The sequence below is a fragment of the Anomaloglossus baeobatrachus genome, chromosome 11 (genome assembly GCF_048569485.1).
Source record: "Anomaloglossus baeobatrachus isolate aAnoBae1 chromosome 11, aAnoBae1.hap1, whole genome shotgun sequence".
NCBI classification, from domain to species: domain Eukaryota; kingdom Metazoa; phylum Chordata; class Amphibia; order Anura; family Aromobatidae; genus Anomaloglossus; species Anomaloglossus baeobatrachus.
The window spans coordinates 149,022,699-149,047,960 of record NC_134363.1 but is presented as its reverse complement, the minus strand read 5'-3'; the positions used below and the strand labels follow the sequence as shown (position 1 = coordinate 149,047,960).

Here is a 25,262-nt window from a genome sequence, read left to right as displayed (position 1 = left end):
CTCCCCACCTTCTAGTTCCTTCGTTCCCCATGATCTTTGATTACCTGCAGCAATGATATGTGTGATGACCTCAGTCCGTGACATCGCTGAGACCAATAATTGGTCATTATTTATGCAAAAAGAAAATCCAGGTAAAGAAAGCGTTACACAGGCCATAATTTAAATAAAATAAATATATATTAAGATCCATCAATCGTAGATGGACACACTAGGTATCATTGTGCATCATAAAAACAAAGTAGCAGCAATAATTAAAAAAAAGTAATATATTTAAAAAAATGTAGGCAATTGACAATATAGTTGTGATGATAGCCACTACTTACGGGGAGTGTGGGCAGGAGCAAAGTCAGGAAAGCCAGGGTCTGATAGCAGGAGGACATGTATGAGGCACAAGGAGAAAACAGAGGCGTAGTCAGGGCAATATCTGAGGGTCAGAAATCCAGGAGAGTATGTAATTAGGTCAGGGGGAAAGCAGAGAAGTAGTCAGGTAACAGTCAGAGGAAAAACAGGCAGGACGGCACAATAGGAACAGGGAGCGGTTAGAGTGGAGTCAAATAACGGTCCGGCATCAGGGAACAAAGATCACAACAAAGACCCACACACAAACAGCACAACTGCAAAACCAGAAAATACAACTGGTGACGTCCTGGGCGAGCATGCTCAGTAAAGAAGCCTGAGCAATTACCAGGAAGGTGGGACACCTGAGTAATCAGCACCAACATGGAATCCTGAGCTGTCAAACACACAACTAGCTAGTAACATAGGAAAGTGCAGCAGAGCATATCCAAAGGCAAGATGCTCTGCACAAATTGAGTCCATACACATAAGAGGAAAGGTCACCGAGCATACCCACCTGATATGTATGGGGGCCTGACTCTTTCGTCTTCGAACGGTTTATATCAGGGGAAGGAAAGACCACACGTTATCACACATTATGTCAACACTCCCGACCTAGCAGATTGCGTATGAGGGAATCGAGAGCGTTGTAAGGGAACCAAATGTGGAGCATCAGTTAATTAAAAAGAAAATCATACGTTTCCATGTCATATACGGTAATAATATTCACTTTATTTTTATTTTCTTAACAACCTTATGTCTAAAAGGCAATTTCCCTCTAAGTTATTGCGAGTATTACACTAGATATGTATAGGTAACCATAGTATGGCCACTAGGGGCGCTGTTCCCTTGTGGATATCTTTTAATGAAGGTGAAGCAGGTCCTGTGGCTGCCCTTACCTGTATATAGGAGACATATATTTAACAAAAAATATATCGACTGTATCTTCTTTTTCTTTAAGGCTAGATGTGGTCCTGATTAGTTGTGTACAGAGCCATGTGCAGTGACCCAGTGAGCAGTACATATATATGGTATAGACAAAATCTGACTCTCGTGAAATAGATGATGACCCCATTTACATATATGTGATGTGTTAAAGCAAGTAATACAACAGACGACCAACATTTATCATTAACATTTCCGAAAAAGGAGTCTCTTAGTATACCGTAGACGCAAATATAATCTATAACAATATGTATATATACCCTGTGTTATCTATCATGGTACACAGTGAGCACCTAGCCAGCATTACACATCCACATACTGTATAAAGCTATCTGTTATTATGCTGACATTGTGAAAAATAGATCTTATTCTAGTACTTAAATCTTACTACTATGTATGGAAGAAACCTATGTTATAGCAAAGACGTCCCTGCGATTAAGGTCACGTGATTATAATATAGAAAAAAATAATATATATCCTCTGCTCATCTCATTGTAACCCATTAAACAATGACTTGGTGTACTATATCTATACGGGTGGCCATATTTAGTTCATGGGACGATTCCACCATATTGAAAGACATTATGTGCTGGCTAACATCAGATGTCACGGGTTCATATAATGGGGAGCAAAAATATTTGTGCAACCACGACAAAGAAGGACCAATGGCCACCAGTTGTGTCCTATTGTGACAGTAACTTGTAAGAGAGTAGCGAATCTACTTATTACTGATATAATCTGCTCTCTTACCAACGTACGGTGTATAGCCAGTCCTTGCATTGCCTGAACATGTACAATGTGACCCCAGACTCGTAAAGCAGAGATCAGCAACCTGAAAGTGGCTCATTCTAGAGCTACAAGTCGAAATTCAGCCGGACCTCGTAGTTGTAGAAGAGCTGTCCAGCCTGTGATTAAGATAGATACCTATTTGGCACATAATATAGTCTTTTATGTATATAATTTCCTATAATTTCACAGTGATGATGTCCCCATGTCATAGTCATTTTCGGTGTAGTTGGAACTGGTGCCGGTCGATCACATATGAATCTTTCTTGTGTTCTGCACACAGGAACTAAAATCTCATGGTCCCCTTTTAGTAGAAGGGTGCATGAAGGCGGGTTGCATTAGATTCTCGGTAATGTAGGCCACTAAGAGGCAGATGATGACCAGCATCACACATATAGACCCCCCTACAGCAGTCATGGCAATGACAATATCCTGCATCCCCACCGGCTCCACACTAAAGTCCACGCATTCTTCCATAGACGTCCAGTTAATGAAGAGGGTCTGCAGGCAGATCCTATACCTGACATTGTCATGTACATTAGTTAAGAGGTAGTCCCTACAGTTCACACCTAGCTGGACGGTATCACACTGAAAACGAGTAAAGGTGCCATTCCAAGAGCAGTTTACCAAGAACCCTTTCAGGTCAGGAAGGTATGGATCTGGTGGCTGCCATTGTAGGAGGACACTGCTGTTTCTTAACACATTGGCCACCAAAGACCTCCCTGACTTGTACAAAATGCATTCTCTTTGGTCACAGCGGAAGTCCCTATCCGTGGTCCTGAAGCAGATGCTTTTCTTATAGTTCTCCTGTCCCTCGCTGAACACTTTGTAGGGGCAAGTAGATTCATTTGGCAATAAGTTGCTTTGCCTGCTTCGTCTAGCTATATTCATCGAGGTAGCTCCTCTTTTATGGCGTGGAAACAGTGTAGATATTGGAGATGAAGACCCCAACCCAGAAGAAGAAGAAGGTGATGCTCTACTCCTCAGCTCTGGACGTCCATGTATTTGTGGCCAACCGGCCAAAGCAGCCATGGGTCTCCATTCAAAAAGGCAAAGAAGCAGCAAAGACTGGATGGTCCCGAAGTGTAAATTGATCATGTTGACTAATGAAAAACCCAAGCATATAACTGATCAGGTAGCCCCAGTCATACAAACCTGGGTCTCAATCTTCCTTTAAATGAAGGTCACTTTTCATAGACGATGCATGAGTGAATTTCAGTCTGGTATCCCTCTGTAGATGAAGCAGTCTCTCCATCTCCTACAAGCTGTGGCATCTTCCTGCAGCCATGAATGGGGGGCAAAATCCAGCAGCTTTCTCTCCGGGTGCCAGGCACTGCATGTCGCTCTGACGAGTCTCTTCGAATGTGCTGTAGCCGCCACGTTTTGGACATATTAACTTGAAATAGGTCTGCATATCCTCTGGATGTTGGTTGCAAACAGCGTTTTTCTGTGCAGCCTCCTCCTGATCTCCAATAGAAATGCAGTAGCTCTTAACCCATGCCTATCCTGCCTGCAGCCCTCGCCACTCTCTACTATAGATCCACTGTACCGTAAAGCTGTCTCTGGGCTCAGCGATCATCTAAAAACCAGCTATTTATTTCTAATTAACCTAAATGCAATCCAGACCAGGGTGCGAGCGGAAGAAGAGCTGCAAGACAATCAATAGCTCCTTGCTCTTGAATACTCTAATGATGAAGTGCAATCTGATTAAAAAAAAAGATCTTCCGTCAAGGAGAACTGAGTCAAGAAGAACATGAAGAAAGGCAAAGTTACTTTAGGGAGAATATTATTGCTTTATTAATGTATACTGTCAATCAATTCAAGAGGATTTTCCTTCAATTTTATTAATATAAGTGAGAATTAATCCTATTAACAAAGAAATAGCTCATCCTGAGAATTTGATTCATTTTTAAAATATATCTACAGTGTGATGCTACTCTTAACTTACGGACAGTATGTACATACAAGCCGGGGTCAGAACACAGGAGGACACAACAGGACTCAGGGAATAATCAGAAACGCAGTCAAGTCACAGGCCGAGGGTCAGAATTCCAGGAGACTATGACGCACCCACGGGGTCTTAGAGGACACTCGTCACTGGGCCGTTGTCCATTTGGGATGTGACAACGGCCTGGCCGGGTTCAGTGACCCCGGCGGTGTCAAGAAAAGGTGGAATGGGGTCAAGAATTTGTATTAGTGATGCCATCTGTGATGTGCGGCCAGGTATAAACCGCCGCTGAAGGGGGGCTTCTTTGGGTTGAATGATAACACAGCTCAAATGGTATAGCTCTCCACAGGAAGAGCTCAGGCCCCAAGGAGGATGTTGGGAGTAGTAGTCGCCTATGGCGCAGGGGCACGACGATGGGAGCGCCGGCAGTGATGGGATGACACAGAGGTTGCAGTTCAAGTTCTTTACTCACTGAGATTACATCGCCTTTGGAGTGCCGGGCTTCGCTGTTATGGGCCTCAGCAGATCCCGAATAGTTCGGAGGTCAAGGCCGGTGTTTCCCTTCTGGTGGGTTTCCCTCCACCCCAGCTCCTCGGCAGTGGAACGGGTCACGGGTGCCTGCTGCACTCCCCGCGAAGCCTCGAATCCCCCTTCTTCCTAAAAACCTGGGTTGAGCCTCCAGCTCCGGACCACGGGCCCCTTTTTGTTCTTTCACTTCTTCCTGACGTCTCTCCTAAGTCCGACCTTGCGCGGACCCCGCCTGATGCTAACTGATTTCTGTGTGAGATGGCTCCTGACTTCCCCTGAAGGTGCCTCGCCCCCCGGATTGCTGAACTAGTGGGCAAGAGGTTCCATACCTCGTGATGGCCACCTCTGGCACCTACCCTAGCCCAGTCTCAGTGAAAGAGCTCCCGTGTTATGTGTTGAGTGTGTGATGATGGTTTACCGGCGATGACCTCCTCCGTATCTTAGATGAATACTGTACCCCAGGTGAGGTGCAGTACCCTGTGGCGCCTGAAGCCGCAGGGGCGCCACAAGTACGTATTAGATTCAGGGAGCAAACAGGGAAGTGGTCATGTAACAGTCCGAGGTCAGAAGCCAGGAGAGAATGACAAGAACAGGGAGTGGGCAGAGAGAGGTCAATAAACAGTCTAAGATCAAAAAGCCTATATCAGAATACAAGCACAAACAGAAGCCAAGAGCACAACTGTAGAACCAGATAGTACGACTGACGAAGTTTTGGGAGAGCATGCTCAGTAAGGAATCAGAGCAATGCCAGGAATGTGAAACGCCTGAGTGAGCACCTCTCAGAATCAGCATGGAAACCTGTGCTGTCAAACAACCTGTTAGCTAGAACTCAGAGAAACACAGCAGAGCATCTCCAAATGCAAAATGTTGGCTCCGTAGTTCAGGAGAGCATGGCAGAGCATCACCTGTGTGCAAGATGCTCCGCACAGCGGAACCGTGACATACAGTATGTATGTGTGTATATATATATATATATATATATATATATATATACACACTGTGGGTTTTTTTTTTATTATTTTAAGTTAATACACTGGATTAAAATAATGCACGTAAATATGGTGTATTATCTACTTGGTGCAGTTTTTAAATGGTCACTGACAACAGGTTTTTGCTATGTAAGCTGAAGACTGCATGTTGCAAGGTTAAAACATAGAATTCAGGCATGCCTGTCTTGTCAAGGTCCGATCTGTTGTTTATTTCATATGTTTGTTTAAGCAGCAGGACCCTTATCATTGCTCGCACTACAATGTCATGTACAAGCCAGTCTGACACACTCCCTCCTCTGATTGACACCTCACTGTTAATGTACAATATAGAGAGCCGGGTGTGGGTTGGGGCAGCTTTCTCAGCTCTGCTACATGGCTAAATCTAAAAATTCTGATTGTGTCAGAACAGCTGCACCCAATAATCTAGGGTGGGCTTTGCACGTTGCGACATCGCAAGCCGATGCTGCGATGTCGCACGCGATAGTCCCCGCCCCTGTCGCAGCAGCGATATCCTTGTGATAGCTGCCGTAGCGAACATTATCGCTACGGCAGCTTCACATGGACTCACCTGTCCTGCGACCGTCGCTCTGGCCGGCGACCCGCCTCCTTATTAAGGGGGCGGGTCGTGCGGCGTCACTGCGACGTCACACGGCAGGCGGCCAATAGGAGCGGAGGGGCGGAGATGAGCGGGATGTAAACATCCCGCCCACCTCCTTCCTTCCGCATATCCTACGGAAGCCGCGGTGACGCCGGTAGGAGATGTTCCTCGCTCCTGCGGCTTCACACACAGCGATGTATGCTGCCGCAGTAGCGAGGAACAACATCGGACTGTCGCGTCAGCGTAATTATGGATTACGCCGACGCTGCACCGATGAAACGATTACGACGCTTTTGCGCTCGTTAATCGTATCATTTAGGCTTTACACACTGCGATGTCGCATGCGATGCCGGAAGTGCGTCACTTTCAATTTGACCCCACCGACATCGCACCTGCGATGTCGTAGTGTGCAAAGCCCGCCTTAAGTGATACATCGTTGGATTCAGGACCTTGTTGCCTACATGATGCTGCTCTCAGATGAGGTAGCAAAAACCTGCTGACAGATTCCCTTTAGGCCAGAAAACTGACATAGAGGGAATTATTTGTTTAGCTCCCAATACATTTGATTAAAATAAATGAGCCGCAAAGATTTTCATTCCACCCCTAGGTGTGGATTTCACAGATCTTTGTTTTTGCATTAGGTGTCGGAGATGATGCGCTCAGGGATATGTCACTGATCTCATTCAGTATTTGCTTGCAAAGCTGTTTAAATGCTGGCAGGACTCAGAGTGAACCTATAAATCTTACCTCCGCCACCCACACAGAGAGACTGACAGGATTGACAGCTTTTCTAGTATAAGTTTGTACACAGGGGGAGCTGTCAATCAGTTTGTGTCGTAGGGGTCGTAGGATTCAATAGGAAGAAAAGAGAAGGACTAAGCTCCAGAAATTCAAAACTGCACATAATGGTACCAACTGCATTTTCCCACTTCTAGGAGGAAGAACCGCTCTGAAGCATAAAAAGGCTGCTGTGAAATATTGTGCAGAGAATCTGTCATTATTACTACGGTAACTGCTTTTGCTCCAGCGCTGGACTGTATCCAAACAGCCTAAAACTTGCGCCTGATCTAGGGCCCCGTGCGTGCTCCGGTCCCAGCGGTATCTCTGGTACCTGTCCTGGCGACCTCTCTCCTGTGCCCCCGGGGTCACCGTTACACGGACCCAGCTCAGGCATGTCCGCACACCTCTCCTGTGTGCTACCCCCGACTCACTCCTCACTACTGACTCGCTGACCCCCTCCCACAAGGCTGACTATACCCAGGGACTTGTTCCCATGGTGACCATCCCCTTACATAGTTAACCCTCTATGCCCAGTGTGGAGTGGAGAACTAGGATTTTGGTTTTGACGGAATCGGCACTGATACTCCAGGTCCCAGGAGGTAGGTCCTGCATCCCCTAGAGGATGCAGTTTCCTGTAGTGCCATGAGGGTCTCAGGGGCACTACACCAGCACTGCGCTGTGCTCAATGACAAACTCTGCTATTTTCTTTTTTATATCACTGTGCCAGTTTTTGTCAGAACCCCCAGTGCAATTCTGCTCTTTTTCAACATTGTTCAGTCAACTCTACTACATCACTGTCCACTTCTACACCGCTTGCCGTGACTTCTCTACTTCTTTGAATCCTAGTGTTCCACTTATGTCCCTTCTGTTGCAATACTGGATCATTCTGCTGCATCAGCACCAACTGTCTGTGCTGCAATAGAATTGCTTATCCAAACAAAAGGCTTTGAGGATCCAAGTTACTAGGTGAGATATAACTGTCTCAAGTGTGCCATGGCCTGATGTGATCTTGTGGGGATCTGGGATCAGAAGGTTACAGCATATTGTTGATTGCAGAACTGTTTTAGTGCCCACTCGTCATATTATCCTGAGTTGTAGTGCATTCAATTTTATCTGGTACTGAAGGGGTTAAGGTGCAGAGATCCACTGTAATCTCCGCTGCAGCCACTCTCTTCTGCTATAAATATCTGCTCCTCACTCCATCCTATGTCGGCTATATCTCAAAATATAGCTGTCCATGTTGAATGACCTGGTCTCTGCAAAGCTGTGCAGTTGCTACAATTGCAGCTGCAAAGCTCTTGCTGAAGAAACCTTGTCGAACTGTGATGCCGAGAACCCAGGAGTAATGAGATCCTACACCACTAGGAGTCACTAGATACCCTAGTGGAGCGGATTTGCGGGGAAGTCGAACAAGCCAGGGGTCAGGAGCTAGGAGATAACATCAGTAACAGAGGGAGAGAGAGAAGCCGAAGTCAGTGTGCGAATATGAGAGTCAGGAAACCACAAAGTCATGTAAAACACCAGACAGAGAACGGAGCCGGGGTCAGAATACAAGCCGAGGTTGGTAGCCAAGAGGACAAGTCAGGTACATGGGAAAGAGCGGAGCCGAGAGTCAGGAACTAGCCGAAGGTCAGGGAGGCAGGAAGTCAAGATGGAATAGGGGAGGAGGTGGAACGGGGTACAAGGAACTAGGAAGTGGGACAAGATCAGGACAGTCACTTACAGGAACCAGAGACATGCACTACAAAACAGGAACTATCACTGGTGGTGTTCTGGGTGGACTGGCTCCTGGATAAAGCAAGCCATACCCCGGAACAACACTTCAAAGAACAGACCCCTCCCACACCACACAACACTTAGACCGGAAAAAACGAATTCACTGGAGGAAAATATGAAGCCCAGAACAGGCTCTGCAGGAGAGCAGCGCACAACTCATCAGAATCATGACAAGAACTCATTGTTCCATCTTTTACTCTCTTGTTTGTCTTACCTCCCTCGTGTTGTCTTATTTGCAGTGGCGAATTTAGCATCTTGCAGGCCATGACTAGTCAGGGTGAGTTCAGGGCCAATGAGGGCATAGGCACGTGATTAGTGGCGGTAGAAAGGATCTGTACAGGGACATTAGGGAGCATAGGGATCAGCCTCAGGTGACTGGTAGGAGATGACCCAGCTCACCTATCCACAGGGCCATCTGTTGTGTCATTTCCCCAATGTACCCTGTTTGTTGTGGCGCTGGCTGCGAGTCCTATCTACACATTCCGGAACCCCGGTAATCAATAACACTAGGCTTATTATGAGGATTTACCTTGCAAGTACCACCAAGGGGAGGTAGGTACTAGAAATAAGCAACTAGATTTGTGATGACCTGATCCAGCTTCCAGTTCTGTCCTCTATTGCAGCAAGTCTTCACTTCTGTCAGCTTTGGTCCTGCATCTTCGGCACCTCTTGCGCTCAGTTGCATCCATGGAGCTGGCCAGAGAAGTGAAGAGTGGCTAGCACAAGGGACTGCATTGGATCACAGACCAGGGCAACATTGATCAAATCGCTCAGCCCTAGTTGGTACTAGAGTTAGTGTGAAATAATTAGCGAATAACTAAGTTGCACAAAGCTAGATAATCAACAGAAGACCCGCCGATGGCGTTGGATAAGAGTTGGATCTCACGGGTCCTTTCCAGCGCCCACAGATTACTGACATGTACGATGAACCAAGTCCTGTGAATTTACTGTTACTAACTCTAGTAGTTACCCTATAAGTGAAGACCCTTTAATGAGCCTTGTAACATGAACACAAATAAATAGCAAGCCAGAAACGCATCTACAGACAGCCTGTTTCGGGGTGTTTGCCCCTCATCAGTCTAGACTAGTATCTGGCTGCCTGAATGTGATGCATTTGAGGCAACTTTGGGGAAGTACTGATTCCCCTTTAAGAGATCAACGGAGTATACAGTTTTAACACCTAAAAAAGAGTAATATGCAAATAGATAAAACAATTTGATGGTCCTCTGAACCACATCTACAAGAGATTCTCAATAAATTAGAATATCATCAAAAAGGTAATTTATTTCAGTAATGCAATACAAAAAGGGAAACCCATATATTATATAGAGTCATTACACACAGAGATATATATTCCTATATATTACAGTGCTGGCCAAAAGTATTGGCACCCCTGCAATTCTGTCAGCGAATACTCAGTTTCTTCTTGAAAATGATTGCAATCACAAATTCTTTGGTATTATTATCTTCATTTAATTTGTCTTCAATGAAAAAAAATTGTCATAAAGCCAAATTGGATATAATTCCACACCAAACATAAAAAAGGGGGTGGACAAAAGTATTGGCACTGTTTGAAAAATCATGTGATGCTTCTGTAATTTGTGTAATAACAGCCCCTGTAACTTACCTGTGGCACCTAACAGGTGTTGGCAATAACTAAATCACACTTGCAGCCAGTTGACATGGATGAAAATTGACTCAACCTCGGTCCTGTGTCCTTGTGTGTACCACATTGAGCATGGAGAAAAGAAAGAAGACCAAAGAACTGTCTGAAGACTTGAGAATCCAAATTGTGAGGAAGCATGAGGAATCTCAAGGCTACAAGTCCATCTCCAAAGACCTGAAAGTTCCTGTGTCTACGGTGCGCAGTGTCATAAAGAAGTTTAAAGCCCATGGCACTGTGGCTAACCTCCCTAGATGTGGAAGGAAAAGAAAAATTGACGAGAGATTTCAACGCACGATTGTGCGGATGGTGGATAAAGAACCTCGAATAACATCCAAACAGGTTCAAGCTGCCCTGCAGTCCGAGGGTACAACAGTGTCAACCCGTACTATCCGTCGGCATCTGAATAAAAAGGGACTGTATGATAGAATACACAGGAAGACCCCACTTCTTACCCCGAGACATAAAAAAGCCAGGCTGGAGTTTGCCAAAACTTACCTGAGAAAGCCTAAAACGTTTTGGAAGAATGTTCTCTGGTCAGATGAGACAAAAGTAGAGCTTTTTGGGAAAAGCCATCAACATAGTGTTTACAGGAAAAAAAAAGAGGCATTCAAACAAAAAAAGACCACGGTCCCTACAGTCAAACATGGCGGAGGCTCCCTGATGTTTTGGGTTTGCTTTGCTGCCTCTGGCACTGGACTGCTTGACCGTGTGCATGGCATTATGAAGTCTGAAGACTACCAACAAATTTTGCAGCATAATGTAGGGCCCAGTGTGAGAAAGCTGGGTCTCCCTCAGAGGTCATGGGTCTTCCAGTAGGACAATGACCCAAAACACACTTCAAAAAGCACTAGAAAATGGTTTGAGAGAAAGCACTGGAGACTACTAAAGTGGCCAGCAATGAGTCCAGACCTGAATCCCATAGAACACCTGTGGAGAGATCTCAAAATGGCAGTTTGGAGAATGCCCCCTTCACATCTCAGGGACCTGGAGCAGTTTGCCAAAGAAGAATGGTCTACAATTCCAGCAGAGCATTGTAAGAAACTCATTGATGGTTACCGGAAGCGGTTGTTCGCAGTTATTTTGGCTAAAGGTTGTGCAATAACCTTAATAATGTGTATTAGGCTAAGGGTGCCAATACTTTTGTCTGGCCCATTTTTGGAGTTTTGAGTGAAATGATCAATTATTTGATTTTCGTTTCATTCTCTTTTGTGTTTTTTCATTGCAAGCAAAATAAATGAAGATAATAATACCAAAGAATTTGTGATTGCAATCATTTTCAAGAAGAAACTGAGTATTCTCTGACAGAATTGCAGGGGTGACAATACTTTTGGCCAGCACTGTATATAGAATCATTACACACAGAGGGATCTACTTCAATTGTTTATTTCTGTTAATGTTGATGATTATGGTTTACGGCCAATGAATACCCAAAAGTCATTATCTCAGAAAATTAGAATAATTAACACAAAACAACTGCAAAGGCTTCCTAAGCATTTAAAATGGTCCCTTAGTCTGATTCAGTAATCTACATAATGGGGAAGACTGCTCATTTGACAGATGTCCATAAGGCAGTCATTTACACACTCCACAAGGAGAGTAAGCCACATAAAGGTCATTGCTAAAGAAGCTGGCTGATCACAGAGTGCTGTATCCCAGCACATTAATGGAAAGTTGAGTGGAAGGAAAAAGTGTGGTAGAAAAAGGTGCACAAACAACCGGGATAATCACAGCCTTGATAGGACTGTTAAGAAAAGGCCATTCAAAAATTTGGGGTAGATCCACACAGAGTGGACTGCTGCTGGAGTCGGTGCTTCAAGAGCCACCACACACAGACGTATCCAGGACATGGGCTACAAGTATCGCATTCCTTGTGTCATCCCACTCATGACCAATAGACAACGCCAGAAGCGTCTTACCTGGGCCAAGGAGAAAAAGACCTGGACTGTTCTCAGTGTCCAAGGTGTTGTTTTCAGATGAAAGTAAATTTTGCATTTAATTTGGAAATCGCGGTCCCAGAGTCTGGAGGAAGAGTGGAGAGGCCACAATCCAAGCTGCTGAGGTCTAGTGTGAAGTCTCCACAATCAGTGATGGTTTGGGGGGCCACGTCATCTGCTGGTGTAGCTCCACTGTGTTTTATCAAGACCAAAGTCAGTGCAGCCGTCTACCAGGAAATTTTTGAGCACTTCATGCTTCCCTCTGCCCACAAGCTTTGTGGAGATGGAAATTTCATTTTCCAGCAGAACTTGGCCCCTGTCCACACTGCCAAAAGTACCAATACCTGGTTTACTAACCACAGAATCACTGTGCTTGATTGGCCAACAATCTCACCTGACCTAAACCCCATAGAGAATCTATAAGAGACACCAGAGCCAACAATGCAGACGAGCTGAAGGCTGCTATCAAAGCAACCTGGGCTTCCATAACATCTCAGCAGTGCCACAGACTGATCGCCCCATGCCACATTGCCGCATTGATGCAGTAATTCATGCAAAAGGATCCCTGACCAAGTATTGAGGCATTTACTGTACAGACTTTTCAGCAGGTGCCAACATTTCTGAGTGTAAAATCATTTTTTCAGTTGGTCTTATATAATATTCTACTTTCCTGAGATAATGACTTTTGGGTTTTCATTGGCTTTAAACCAAAATCATCAACATTAACAGAAATAAACATTTGAAATGGATCACTGTGTGTAATGACTCTATATAATATATAGGAATAGATCCCTCTGTGTGTAATGACTATATAATATATAGGAATAGATCCCTCTGTGTGTAATGACTCTATATAAGGCCCCTTTCACACGTCAGTGATTCTGGGACGTTTGTGCTTTTTTTAAAACGTACCAGAAACACTGACATACGCAGACCCATTATAATGAATGGGTCTGCTCACACGTCAGTGATTTGTCACTGCACGTATCTCCGTGCGGCGTACCCGCGTGTGCGTGATTGCTGCACGGAGACATGTCCATTTTTTTCTGGCACCACTGATGTCCCTCGAACCACGCAGTGGTGTGATCCGTGAAACACGTGCCAGAAAAAAACGTGCTTTTAAAATAAAAAACATTTTAACTCACCCGGCGTCCAGCGATGTCCTCTGCAGCCCGTTCTCCCTGCTGCTTCTAAGCCGGCTGATTACGGTCGCGCATATTCATTATGCGCGACACAGCCGACCCGGAAGCAGCTCCTGCAGGGGTCACCGCCGGCCGGATGCTGAGTCGCGGGAGCGATCAGCACCATGGACAGCGGGAGCGGGCGCAGGTGAGTGAATCTCTAAGTGCAATCACGGGCCACGGAGAACGGAGCCCGGATTGCACTTAGACAACCCACGTGTGCCGTGATTTTCGGCACACGCAGGGACATGTGCGTGTTTTACACGCCAGTGAAAAACGTCTGTGTTTTTCACTGACGTGTGAAACGGGCCTAATATATAGAAATAGATCCCTCTGTGTGTAATGACTCTATATAATATATAGTAAACACGTGAAATAGATCACTGTGTGTAATGCGTTTCCCTTTTTGTATTGAATTACTGAAATAAATTAACTTTTTGATGATATTTTAATTTATTGAGAAGCACTTGTATATAATTATACCTACACACACCAGGAATGAAAAATAATAAATCACTAAATATATAAATTTAATAGATAACAGCAGAGGGCTGGGGCAAAACAATTAAAAAAAAAAAAAAAAGAAACAACCCAAAACGACAGATTAAAATAATACGAGGTGGAGGGAGCATAAAAACAAGGGTAGTAATAAGAACTACCGTATATATTCATATATGTGTAGTTAAAATACGAAGCAGTATAAATAAATACTAATTGGCTACAATAAAAAATGATAAAGGCACAGGGCACAAATTGGCTAAAAAGGAATTAACCAAATTTATTTATGGATACATTGCTGTAAAGTGCACATATTAGTAGCATAGAAATCGAATATGATAATGAAATAAATAGTGCTAAAGTGCATTAATTAATACAATTACTGAAAAAGGCCAACCAAATACATTTATAGATACACAGGTATAAAGTCAGTATGGAATTTATTCCTGATTATGTCACTCTGCTGATTAAAAGGTCAGACATTAACTTATGCAGTAACCACCTCTCCTCAGCCTCTATCTGGCTTCTTGCTATATAGAGCAAATTTGCACAATTTTCTCCCATGGAGCCTTTCTGTTAGACTCCATAGTCAGCCAATTTCTTTAAAGAGGACCGACCACCAAGATTTTCATATATAAAGTAAATCCAGTGCTATACTGGTGCTATCATGCTGATTCTATACATACCTTTAGTTGTGAGATCGGATGTATATGTTAGTTAAGTTAAGTTTGTGATATGCACTGTTATTTGATTAATAGATGTAATGGACTATCTAATAGGTGCTTCGGATTTTGCTAGTTATTCTTGCCGCGTCTGCTGCTTGTCCTTCCTCCCCCTGTCTCTGTTAACCCTCCGTCACATACAATATCGGCTCTAACGAGTTCACATACAATGTGACTGTCAAGCGCAGGCTAGAAAAATTCCCTATAATATCTAATGTTTGCAATTTCAGTGCTCTAAAAGTGATCAGTGACCTTCATAGGGATGTAATAAAAGAGACTACACATAATCATGTGCAAAAAAAACATTTACTTAACATAAAACTAATAACTCTGAAATACAAACATTTCAAAACTCCCGCCAAATAGTCCCCAGTTCGACTCTGTCAAAAAACTCTACAAAGAAAATTTATGGAAACAAACTTAATTTTAAGGTACCTTAAGTACTATTAAACACATATTCAATCAGAATTAGATCCTGAAGTTTCCCCAGAAAATTACACTTGCAGAGCATGTGATGAATAAAAACGTAAAATACCAACCTTATTGAGTGTGACGTGTTCACATACAATGAGCCTGAGAGATTAGCGCAGTTATATCTGTCCTCCTGAAGCTCTGCAATCCAACTGTGGTATGAGGTTTCACAGAGCTGCTAGAGACCGGAGACTACCTGGAGGGAGGGGATTTCCTCACAATCTGGTGAGGAAGGAGAAATGAAAGTAAAAGAGATGTGCCTGTCAGGCCTTTTGTATGTGACGGAGGGTTAATACAGGATAAGGAGGGAGGGAGGAAGGACAGGGGGAGGAAGGACAGGCAGCAAACAGAGGCAGGAATAACTAGCAAAACCCGACCCACCTATTAGCTATTCCATTGCACCTATCAATTAAATAATAGAGCATTTCACAATCTTTACTTGCCTGTATTTCAGAAACTATACATCCGATCTCACAACTAAAGGTATGTATAGAATCAGCATGATAGTGCCAGTATAGTACTGGCTTTAGTTTATATATGAAAATTTTGGTGATTGGTCCTCCTTAACAAAAACCAGTACTTCCCCCATGTTATATGATAGTGACAAAACAACATTAAAAGCCAGAAAACTAGTAGAAAAATACGTTCACAATTCATTTAGATCTGTAATCTCCGGATCGTTAAAGCAGCTTAGAGCGACCACTCGATATTGATCTATTGATTAGTAAGAGGAAGGGTCAATACAAACAATAAAAATGAAGCTAATTCTATTGTCTGTCTGCCTTGGAGCAATGGAGCACATCGATCACTGGTCATTACACCTTTATGCTGCTGCCATAGGACAGACATTGCTTGGTCATTAATATTAATATGATTTGTGACACCGATGGACAGCCCTTGGTTGTGTCATATAGCCTAGAGTTCAAGTAAGCAAAAATCCCCAAACCATGGCTTGTCAATATACTGGTAACAGAAGTGACATATTTGACAACTCATATACATTTTTTTGAAAGTCAGTATACATAGGGTACCGATAATGATTTTCAGTCCTACAGTAACCAATAGCGACTGGGTTCACTGGAGTTCAAACAACCATGATCTACCCCTAAAAGATGGCCATTTTCATTTTAAGCAAAAAGGGAAAAATACCTTACTCAGTATTCCCCTCTTCCCTATCTGCTTCAGCCAAGAGCTCGATATGTTAAGTCCAGTTATTTGCACCAGTAGACCAGGTTGATGCCTATTGATTACAATTGGAGACTTTGGCACATGCTCTAAAAACAGATAATGGATGAGACTCCAGAGCACAGCATCTCATGGAAAGACCTTCTGAATTGCATGTAAAAATTTAAGATTTTTAGGAGGCTACAATGTCTATTAAATTACATTATGTTATAGTTTTTACTCTAAGCTTTGATTCAGTAGGAACATTATTTTAACCAAAATCTTGAGTGTTCCATAAGTATGAACTGTACTATCCTTTTATGTCTAAAGTTATACAAAAAGCTCATATTCTGAACCAATATTTCTCACCTGTCCTGGTTTCAGGTCCTATCTCTTCTCTTATGTATCAGGTTGCTGAGGCTGATGACATTTCCTTGGCGGTTCAGGCAGTGTGACCCGCCTGAGTATGCAGGTAGCTGGAATTCTACCACTATTTAGTGCTACAAATCTACTATTCTGATCATCCATGCTCCAGCTCTACTACATCACCTACAGCTGCTACAACTATGCTTTTCTAGTCAGCTTTGTTTCAACACTTCTATATCAACTACCGTTGATACTTCTCTGCCATACTGTTCTTTGTTTCTCCAGCTCCACTACATCAGTCATTGCTGTTTCAACTTTACTACACCAATTTGGTCTCTCCTCTACGGCCCGTTATATATTTGTGACAACTTCACAAAGACTCTGGTATCCTGCTGCACCAGTGCCACCTCTTCATATTACTTAGGAAACTGTTCATCATGTACAGAGGCTTTGATGATCCACTGTCACGGATATGTTATGGCCTGTCATGGAGGTATCACGGCTGGCTGACAGTCCAGTGGCATCAAATGCTAGAAGATCACAGACATTGGCGTCACGTGTTGTTATCTGACAGTTCCCTGTTTGTGCAGTCAATGGGCTCTATGAACCTGGGGAATTGTAAGTTTCTAATATCTGTTGCTAACTTCTAACTTCCTTTATTGACCTCACCCTGAGGTGGTCTGGGTGCGGTTTATAGTTGCTCCCTGCTGTGGTCTGCAGTGGTCATCTCCTGTTGTTCCATAGACTACAGTGGTGGCTGCCTATACGTCAGATAAGTGTTTGTCTTTTGCTATCTACCAGGGTTCAGGTGATAGCATCGTGCTTGCCCTGTATTGTTTCCTCGTGTCTTCTTTTAGTGTTAGTGGTGTTGACTTAGTGCGCATACCCGCCATCCTTATTTAGGGCCCATTTGCCAGGGGAAGACAGCGTCCCAGGTATCCGGCTCGGCATGGTGCGAAACCTGTATATGGTCAGTGAGGGTGAGCTGCAGGTCATAGTCAGGGGTCACCATTTCCCCCTTTCCCTAGCTAAGGCCTTCCTTTCCCCTTCCTTTGTAAAATGAGCAACTTTTTGAATGGCAGCAGCTGCCAATCAGCTGATAGCTGGGGTAGGTTTTGATAGTGATTCCCGCCCCCCTGCCTGTCCAGTCTCGTCCTGTTAGTAAAATGATTCTATAATAGAAATATCATAACTAAGTGACTAGAAGGACCTGTGTTGATATCATACCCATGTGACCAGAAGGGGTGGTGCCTTAGCCAACAGAAAAATAATGTTGCTTCCTGGTATCACCTATGTTGGCTGAGGCCCCGCCCCTTCTGGTCACATTGGATGACATCAGCACAGGTCCTTCTAGTCACTTAGTTATGCTAATTCTATTATAGAATCATTTTTACGAACATGAGGAGACTGGACAGGCAGGCGGGCGGGAATCACTATCAAATCCACCCCAGCTATCAGCTGATCGGAAGCTGTTGCCATTCAAAAAGCTGCTCATTTTACAAACTTTGCTTGTGTTTCAAAACCTATACATCCTAATTGACAACTAAAGGTATGTATAGAATCATTTAAATACAATTAGAATCACCAGATCCATTTTAAAGATGTATTCACCTGATACCCTATGATCCCCAATTAAATGATTAGATCCATTAATGACCAAAGGCCTATAGTAATCAAAATAAAGTCCAAGTGGACAAAGATTATCACTAACCATTCTTTATTGCAAAAAATATATAAGTTAGATCGCACATATTTTTTCAAACATACGAAAACATGGTGGAACAAGGCAGCACTGGAGCAATATTTGAGCAAAGAGATCACCCCTAGGGGATTATGTATACAGGTATTCCCTTTCTTTAGTATAGATGACGAAAATTTTAAGACCAGATGGGAGGAAGCCTGTAAACAGTGTTCTAGAACTATGATTGAGCTATTGATTGGGGCTGAGGAGTTGGAAAAGGAAATAGAGAACCTCAATTTAGAAATCAAGCAAAAATTGACTAAAGAGGCCTTGATTTTGTTTGAGAAAGAACTGGCAACTGAAGTGGAGCAATGGGTAACGGATATTAAACAAAAAAAAATGAAAAAATACCAACAAGATTTAACTGATTATCAGAACAACATGGTGTTTAAATGGCATCAAGATCGCAGCCGAAAACAATAGATAAATTTCAAAATCTGTAACTCATTCGATATCTGGATCCATATCGTCCAATGAAGGGGATGGTATGTCAAGAACCTGGAATGGAGGAAATAATGGACACGCAGTACCATGAGGAGGGATTGAGATGCGTAATGGCACAAAAAAGAGACAAAATCAAGAGGCTCGCAAAAAGGATACTTTCCAATCGAAAGATATATTGAAGGTAATTGATTTGACTGGTAAAATATTAACGGGGGATCAACTAGAGGTACTTCAACTAGATGTGTCTTTTTAGATCAGTGTTTCTTAACTCCAGTCCTCAAGACCCAACAACAGATCATGTTTTCAGGTTTTCCTCAATATTAGACAGAGAATAATTCCATCACCTGTGCAACATTTAGGAAACCCTGAAAACCTGAATAAGGAAAACCTGAAAACATGATTTGCTGGTGGGTCTTGAGGACTGGAGTTGAGAAACACTGTTTTAGGCTTCTTTCACACGTCCGTGCCTCCGGTACGTGTATGGTCAGTTTCCTCACGTACCGGAGACACGGGCACACGTAGACCCATTAAAATCAATGGGTCTGCGCTCACGTGCGTATTCTGCCATGGACCGTGTGTACATGTGGAGCATACGTGTGCCCGTGTGCTCCACACGTAGACATGTCCGTTTTCTATCCGGCATCACGGGTGTCACACGGAACACAAATGGGTCACACGTAACACAAACGGACCACACGGATGTGTTCCGTGTGACACGCACCGGAGAAAACACGTGTCTGCGATAAAAAAACAACTTTACTCCCCTTCTCCAGCCCTGCAGTCTCTGCCGCTGCTGTCACTTGCTTCCGACCGCCGCTCATTATGCTCATTGCATATGCACTCCACTGCGGCCAGAAGCAGCAGCAGCGGGGAGTCGACAGGACTAGAGACCGTAGATCAGCACCACAGACAGCGACGCCAGGGACAGGTGAGTAGAAAGTTCCCGTTCTCCGTGTGTTATCACGGATAACACACGGAGAACACACGTGTGCCATAAACACGGCTCACCGAGGGCAATACGCACCTTTGACACGTCCGTGAAAAACGTGCATGATTTCCACGGACGTGTGAAAGAGGCCTTAGATAGTGCATGTAAACACTTCTAGTTTCAACTGTATATATGACGGGGTAAGGGCAAAGTATGATTTTTGCAAAGTTCTTTGATAAAAGTTTTGCCAATTACATTCTAGTTGTATTCAGTTTTCCAATTGCTTTGTTAGTTTGTCTACGTAGTATTGGCATTTTGCAGACTGGCTGACCTACGACTTTGTCTCAAGATTGTGCTATGAAAGTTGATACTGCCAGAAGGAACCGTCCGCTTCCTCAAAGCCAGCCAGGTTCGTGATAAAACTGTTCTTGCCGTTATTATATTATTTATACTCTGTCATTTAATCATCCGGGATATAGCTGGAGATTTGGACGTCTTGGCACAACCTGGCAGGGAGCAGCTACCAATGTATGCATGCTCTCGTAATAAAATATTAAGTGATAAAGAAGGGTACGTGAAGGTGGAAGCCGCGTCATCACTAACCGCACTGCTACACATTGCAGCGTCCTTGGCTATACACTAGAGCCAAGTTAATTCAGGAATATAGGTCATTATGTAACTGATACATAATGTTATATCATCCAAAGGAAAGAAAGACATTTTCAGAAGACAATAGGTTTGGTTGGATAAGCGGAAACTCAACAGAGCCGCAAAGCAAGAATCCTCTTAAGTAAGAAATCCTCTTATATGGATCCTTGCCATATAATTGGAGAAAATAAGCTCCTTTTGCAGAAATACTTTGATGTCTGCCTGTGCTCATTTGCAGTCCATGTAGATTTTTCTAAAAAGGTGTTCATAGATTACATTAGCAAAAATGTCTCATTCAGTTTGTCAGAGCTGTAGCGCCAGATAGCGGTCTTTCTGCGCAAAAACGTGGCTGCAAGATGAACACTGCAAGGACGAAGGCCATTGTTCAAAGCGACACCGTCGTCTGCATTGAAGTAAATGGCTCCGTAGGGGCTTTGTCAAAATCCTGTGTTTAAAAGATTTCAACAGAAATCCTTCCGATACAGTGCTCTCTGCCAAAAACTGTATGTGTGTGAACCTAGCCTTAGCTGGTACGGTATTATGTGGATTTTCCACACTCAAATCCATGTCAATAATTGGTACTGTGAGCATTTCTCCTAATGTGAACCTGTAATACACAAGTGTGATCGAGCCTTGAAATATACAGATCACAAAAGTGAGTACATCCATTATATTTTTCTAAATATTTTATGTCTTTTCATGGGACAACACTGCAGATCTGACCCTGTGATTCAATGTACAGTGTCAATGTGCAGCTTGTATAACAGGGTAAATAACTCAGCACACAGCCCTTAATGTCTAAACCCCTGGCAACAAAAGTGAGTACATCCCTAAATATAAATGGCCAAATTGTACTCAAAATGTGAATATTTTGTTTGTCCACCATTATTTTCAAGCACTAACTTAACTCTCTTGGCCATTGAGGTCACTAGAGGTTCACAGGAGCAACTGGATCCTTTTCCATCCTCCATGATGACATCACGGGACTGGTGGATGTTAGAGACCTTGTGCTCCTCCACCTTCCGTTTGAGGAGGCCCCACAGATGCTCAATAGGGTTTAGATCTTGGCCAGTCCAGCACCTTTACCCTCAGTTTGTTTAGCAAGGCAGTAGTCGTCTTGGAGGTGTTTGGGGTAGTTATGAAGTTGGAATATGAAGGGAGGGGATCATGCTCTGCTTTAGTATGTCACAGGACATGTTTGCATTCAGGGTTCCCTCAATGATCTGTAGCTCTCCACAACTGGCAGCTCTCATCCAGCCCCAAACCATGACACTCCAACCACCATGCCTGACTGTAGGCAGGACACACTTGTCTTTGTACTCCCCATAATTTTGCCGCCACACACAGTTGACACTATCTAAGCCAAATAAGTTTATCTTGGTCTCATCAGACCACAGAACATGGTTTCAGTAATCCATGTCCTTAGTCTGCTTGTCTTCAGCAAACTGCCAGCTTTTTTGTGCATAATCTTTAGAAGAGGTTTCCTTCTGGGATGAAAGCCATGCAGAACAACGTGATGCAGTGTGCAACGTATGGTCTGAGCACTGACAGGCGGACCTGTAACCTCTGCAGCAATGCTGGCAGCACTCATACGTCTATTTTGAAAGACAGCCTCTGGATAGGACACTGAGCACGTGCACTCAACTTCTTTGGTCGACCATGGCGAGGCCTGTACTGAGTAGAACCTGTCTTGTTAAACCACTGTATGGTCTTGGTCACCATGCTACAGCTCAGTGTCAGGGTGCTGGCAATTTTATTACAGCCTCGGCCCTCTTTATGTAGAGCAACAATTCTTTTTTTCAGATACTCAGAGAATTCTTTCCCATGAGGAGCCATGTTGACCTTCCAGTGACCAGTATGAGAGAGTGTGTGAGGGATAACACCAAATGTAACACACCTGCCCCCATTCACACCTGAGACCTTCTAACACTAATGAGTCACATGACACCTGGGGGGGGAATGGCTAATTGGGCACATTTTTTGCAGTTTGCACTTAGGGGTGTACTCACTTTTGTTACCAGCGGTTTAGACATTAATAGCTGTGTGTTGAGTTATTTAGAGGACACCAAATTTACAAGCTGCACACTGACTACTTTACATTGTATCAAAGAGTCAGATCTTCAGTTTTGAAAACAGGAGTCTGAGGAGCAAACAAGCGCACGCAATAAATAGGCTCTTACTTGGAAAACACAAAGTGTGCAAATTGGTCGCTCACCTTTTAGGGGTACTTTACACGTTGCGACATCGCTAGCATTGGCTAGCGATGTCGAGCGCGATAGTACCCGCCCCCGTCGCACATGCGATATGTGTTGATTGCTGCCGTAGCGAACATTATCCCTACGGCAGCTTCACACGCACATACCTTGTCGGCGACGTCGCGGTGACTGCCGAACAATCCCTCCTTCAAGGGGGATGTGCATTTGGCGTCACCGCGACGTCACTATGCAGCCAGCCAATAGAAGCGGAGGGGTGGAGATGAGCGCGACGTAATATCCCGCCCACCTCCTTCCTTCCGCATTATCGGTGGACGCAGGTAAGGAGATGTTTGTCGTTCCCGCGGCTTCACACACAGCGATGTGTGGTGCTGCAGGAATGATAAACAACATCGTACCGGCAGATGGAGCGACATTATGAAAATGAACGACGTGACACAGATCAGCGATTTTTGACTGTTTTGCGCTCGTTCATCGTCGCTCCTAGGATTTACACATTGCGATGTCGCTATCTGTGCCGGATGTGCATCACAACAACCGTGACCCCGACGATATTTCGGTAGCGATGTTGCAACGTGTAAAGTACCCCTTAGGCTATGTGCCCACGCTACAGGATTTACCGCGGATTTACCGCGGATTTTGCCGCGGATTTACCGCGGATTTGCCGAAAATCTGCAGCAGCAGCACTTCCAAGCCATTTCAATGGCATTTTGGAAATGCTGTGCCCATGCTGCGGATTTTTCCGCAGCGGATTTGCCGCGGATTTTGATGCGGAAAAATCTGCAGCATGTCAATTGTTTGGTGCAGATTTGGTGCGGATTTTTGGCTTTGAATGGGAAAAAAAAAAAAAAAAAATCCGCATCAAAATCCGCGGTAAATCCGCGGCAAATCCGCGGGTGCGGATTTGCCGCGAAAGTCGCGGATTTTCAGGCAAAAAAATCCGCAGGGACATTCTAGCGTGGGCACATAGCCTAAAGGTTGTTTTATATACAACCCTGTGAAAAGCCTGGGATTATGTCAGATGCTGAAGAGTTCATGGACCGTAAGGTCAGATGCACATGGAAGACAGGAGAAAAAACGTGGTTTCATCTGCACTGTCAAGCAATCGCATGAAGACACCAAATGAAATGGGCGTGGGTTGCATGCGGTTTATTTGACACGTTTCGAGTAATCCAACTTTTTCAGGATACTACCAGGTAGTGGTTTCCTGAAGACGTTGGCTTACACATCTAAATAAACCGCCTGCAACCCGCATGAATTTGATGTAGTGTCTTTATGTGATTCCTCGGCAGCACAGATGAAACCACGTTTTATCTTCTTCCATATCTTCAGTGTTGCCCCTTGAAAAGATGCAAAATGTGACGGTAGTACACACTTTTGTGATATATTGTAAGATGGTCAGCACTGTGGCTCAGGGTTAGCACTGTAGATTGCAGCAGTGGGGTTCTCGGATCATATCATACCAAGAGCAACATCTGCAAGCAGTTTGTATGTTCTCCCCGTGTTTGTGTGGGTTTCCTCCACGTTCTCTGGTTTCCTCCCACATTCCTAAGGCATAGTGATAAGGAATTGATAGTGAGCCTGTCATGTGTATAGGGACAGGTTCAGGGCTAGTTCTCACCTTACCATCTGAACCATGCACTTTAAATGGGTTTTTTCATTTTGTCACTGGTGGGGTTAATGCACTTTCTTTTGCAGCAGCAGACTGCTTCAGCTGGTGGCAGTGAAGCAATTGCCGGCCAGGATATCAGCCCTCTGCTTTCTGAACTTGTTGCTGGTTATTCCTTCAGTTGGAGCTAGCCAGGGAGCAGAGTGGACGTGTCTTACTGCTGCTGCTGATCTGTGATTATTGTAAGTGGCTTCTTCTACCTCCTTTTTTCGTTATACAAGGGTATAACAAAGGAGGTAGAAGAAGCCACTTACAATAATCACAGAATAGCAGCAGCAGTAGTACTGTTGAGGAGAGCCATAAGATGAAATACTTAATTAACCTCTTGACAAGGGATTGTGGGAAATATGTCGATTTGCCTTACATAATTCAGGTTTCAGATCATACACATGACACAGATTTAAGGATGGCTGCCATTTCCTGTTCTCCACACCTTGCCTGGAATGCAAGGAATGTCCAGATGTAAGAAGACCACCATATAAGGAAAAGACGCCTGGCCAAGCTAGAGGACCAACCCACAGATCAGACGACACCATGAATTCATCCACTGACGTCAGACCCGCCCATCAGCATCAACACGGATCTCCCCATTGGCTAGGCCATGAACTGTACCACTAAATGGGCATATTTGAACTTGTGTACGCCCCTAGACTATATCAGAGGACGCATGCTCTGTACTTCCCTGTTTTTGGTGCCATCTTTACTGTGATCAAGAAGAGATTTCACATCCGACTGTGTCTGGTGTGATTTATTTACGCATGCACTTGGTCCACACCAATTAGGCCAGGCAGTAGGCAACTAGTGATCTCTGGTTAAGAGTTCACACTAACAGTACAAGTCCACTCTGCTCCCTGGCTAACTCCAACTGAATGAATAACTAGCAACAAGTCCAGGAAGCGTAAGGCTTATATCCTGGCCTTACTCCGTGGTC

The 25,262-nt window shown here is 44.1% G+C and overlaps 1 protein-coding gene across 1 annotated transcript; it reads right to left on the bottom strand.

Moving 5' to 3' along the window:
- Positions 1–1,057: 1,057 nt before the first annotated feature.
- Positions 1,058–3,644, bottom strand: FNDC10 (fibronectin type III domain containing 10). Its single transcript, XM_075329452.1, has one exon. The coding sequence runs from the start codon at positions 3,163–3,165 to the stop codon at positions 2,362–2,364; it is 804 nt and encodes a 267-aa protein (XP_075185567.1). The 5' UTR covers positions 3,166–3,644; the 3' UTR covers positions 1,058–2,361.
- Between the last annotated feature and the right edge of the window lie 21,618 nt (positions 3,645–25,262).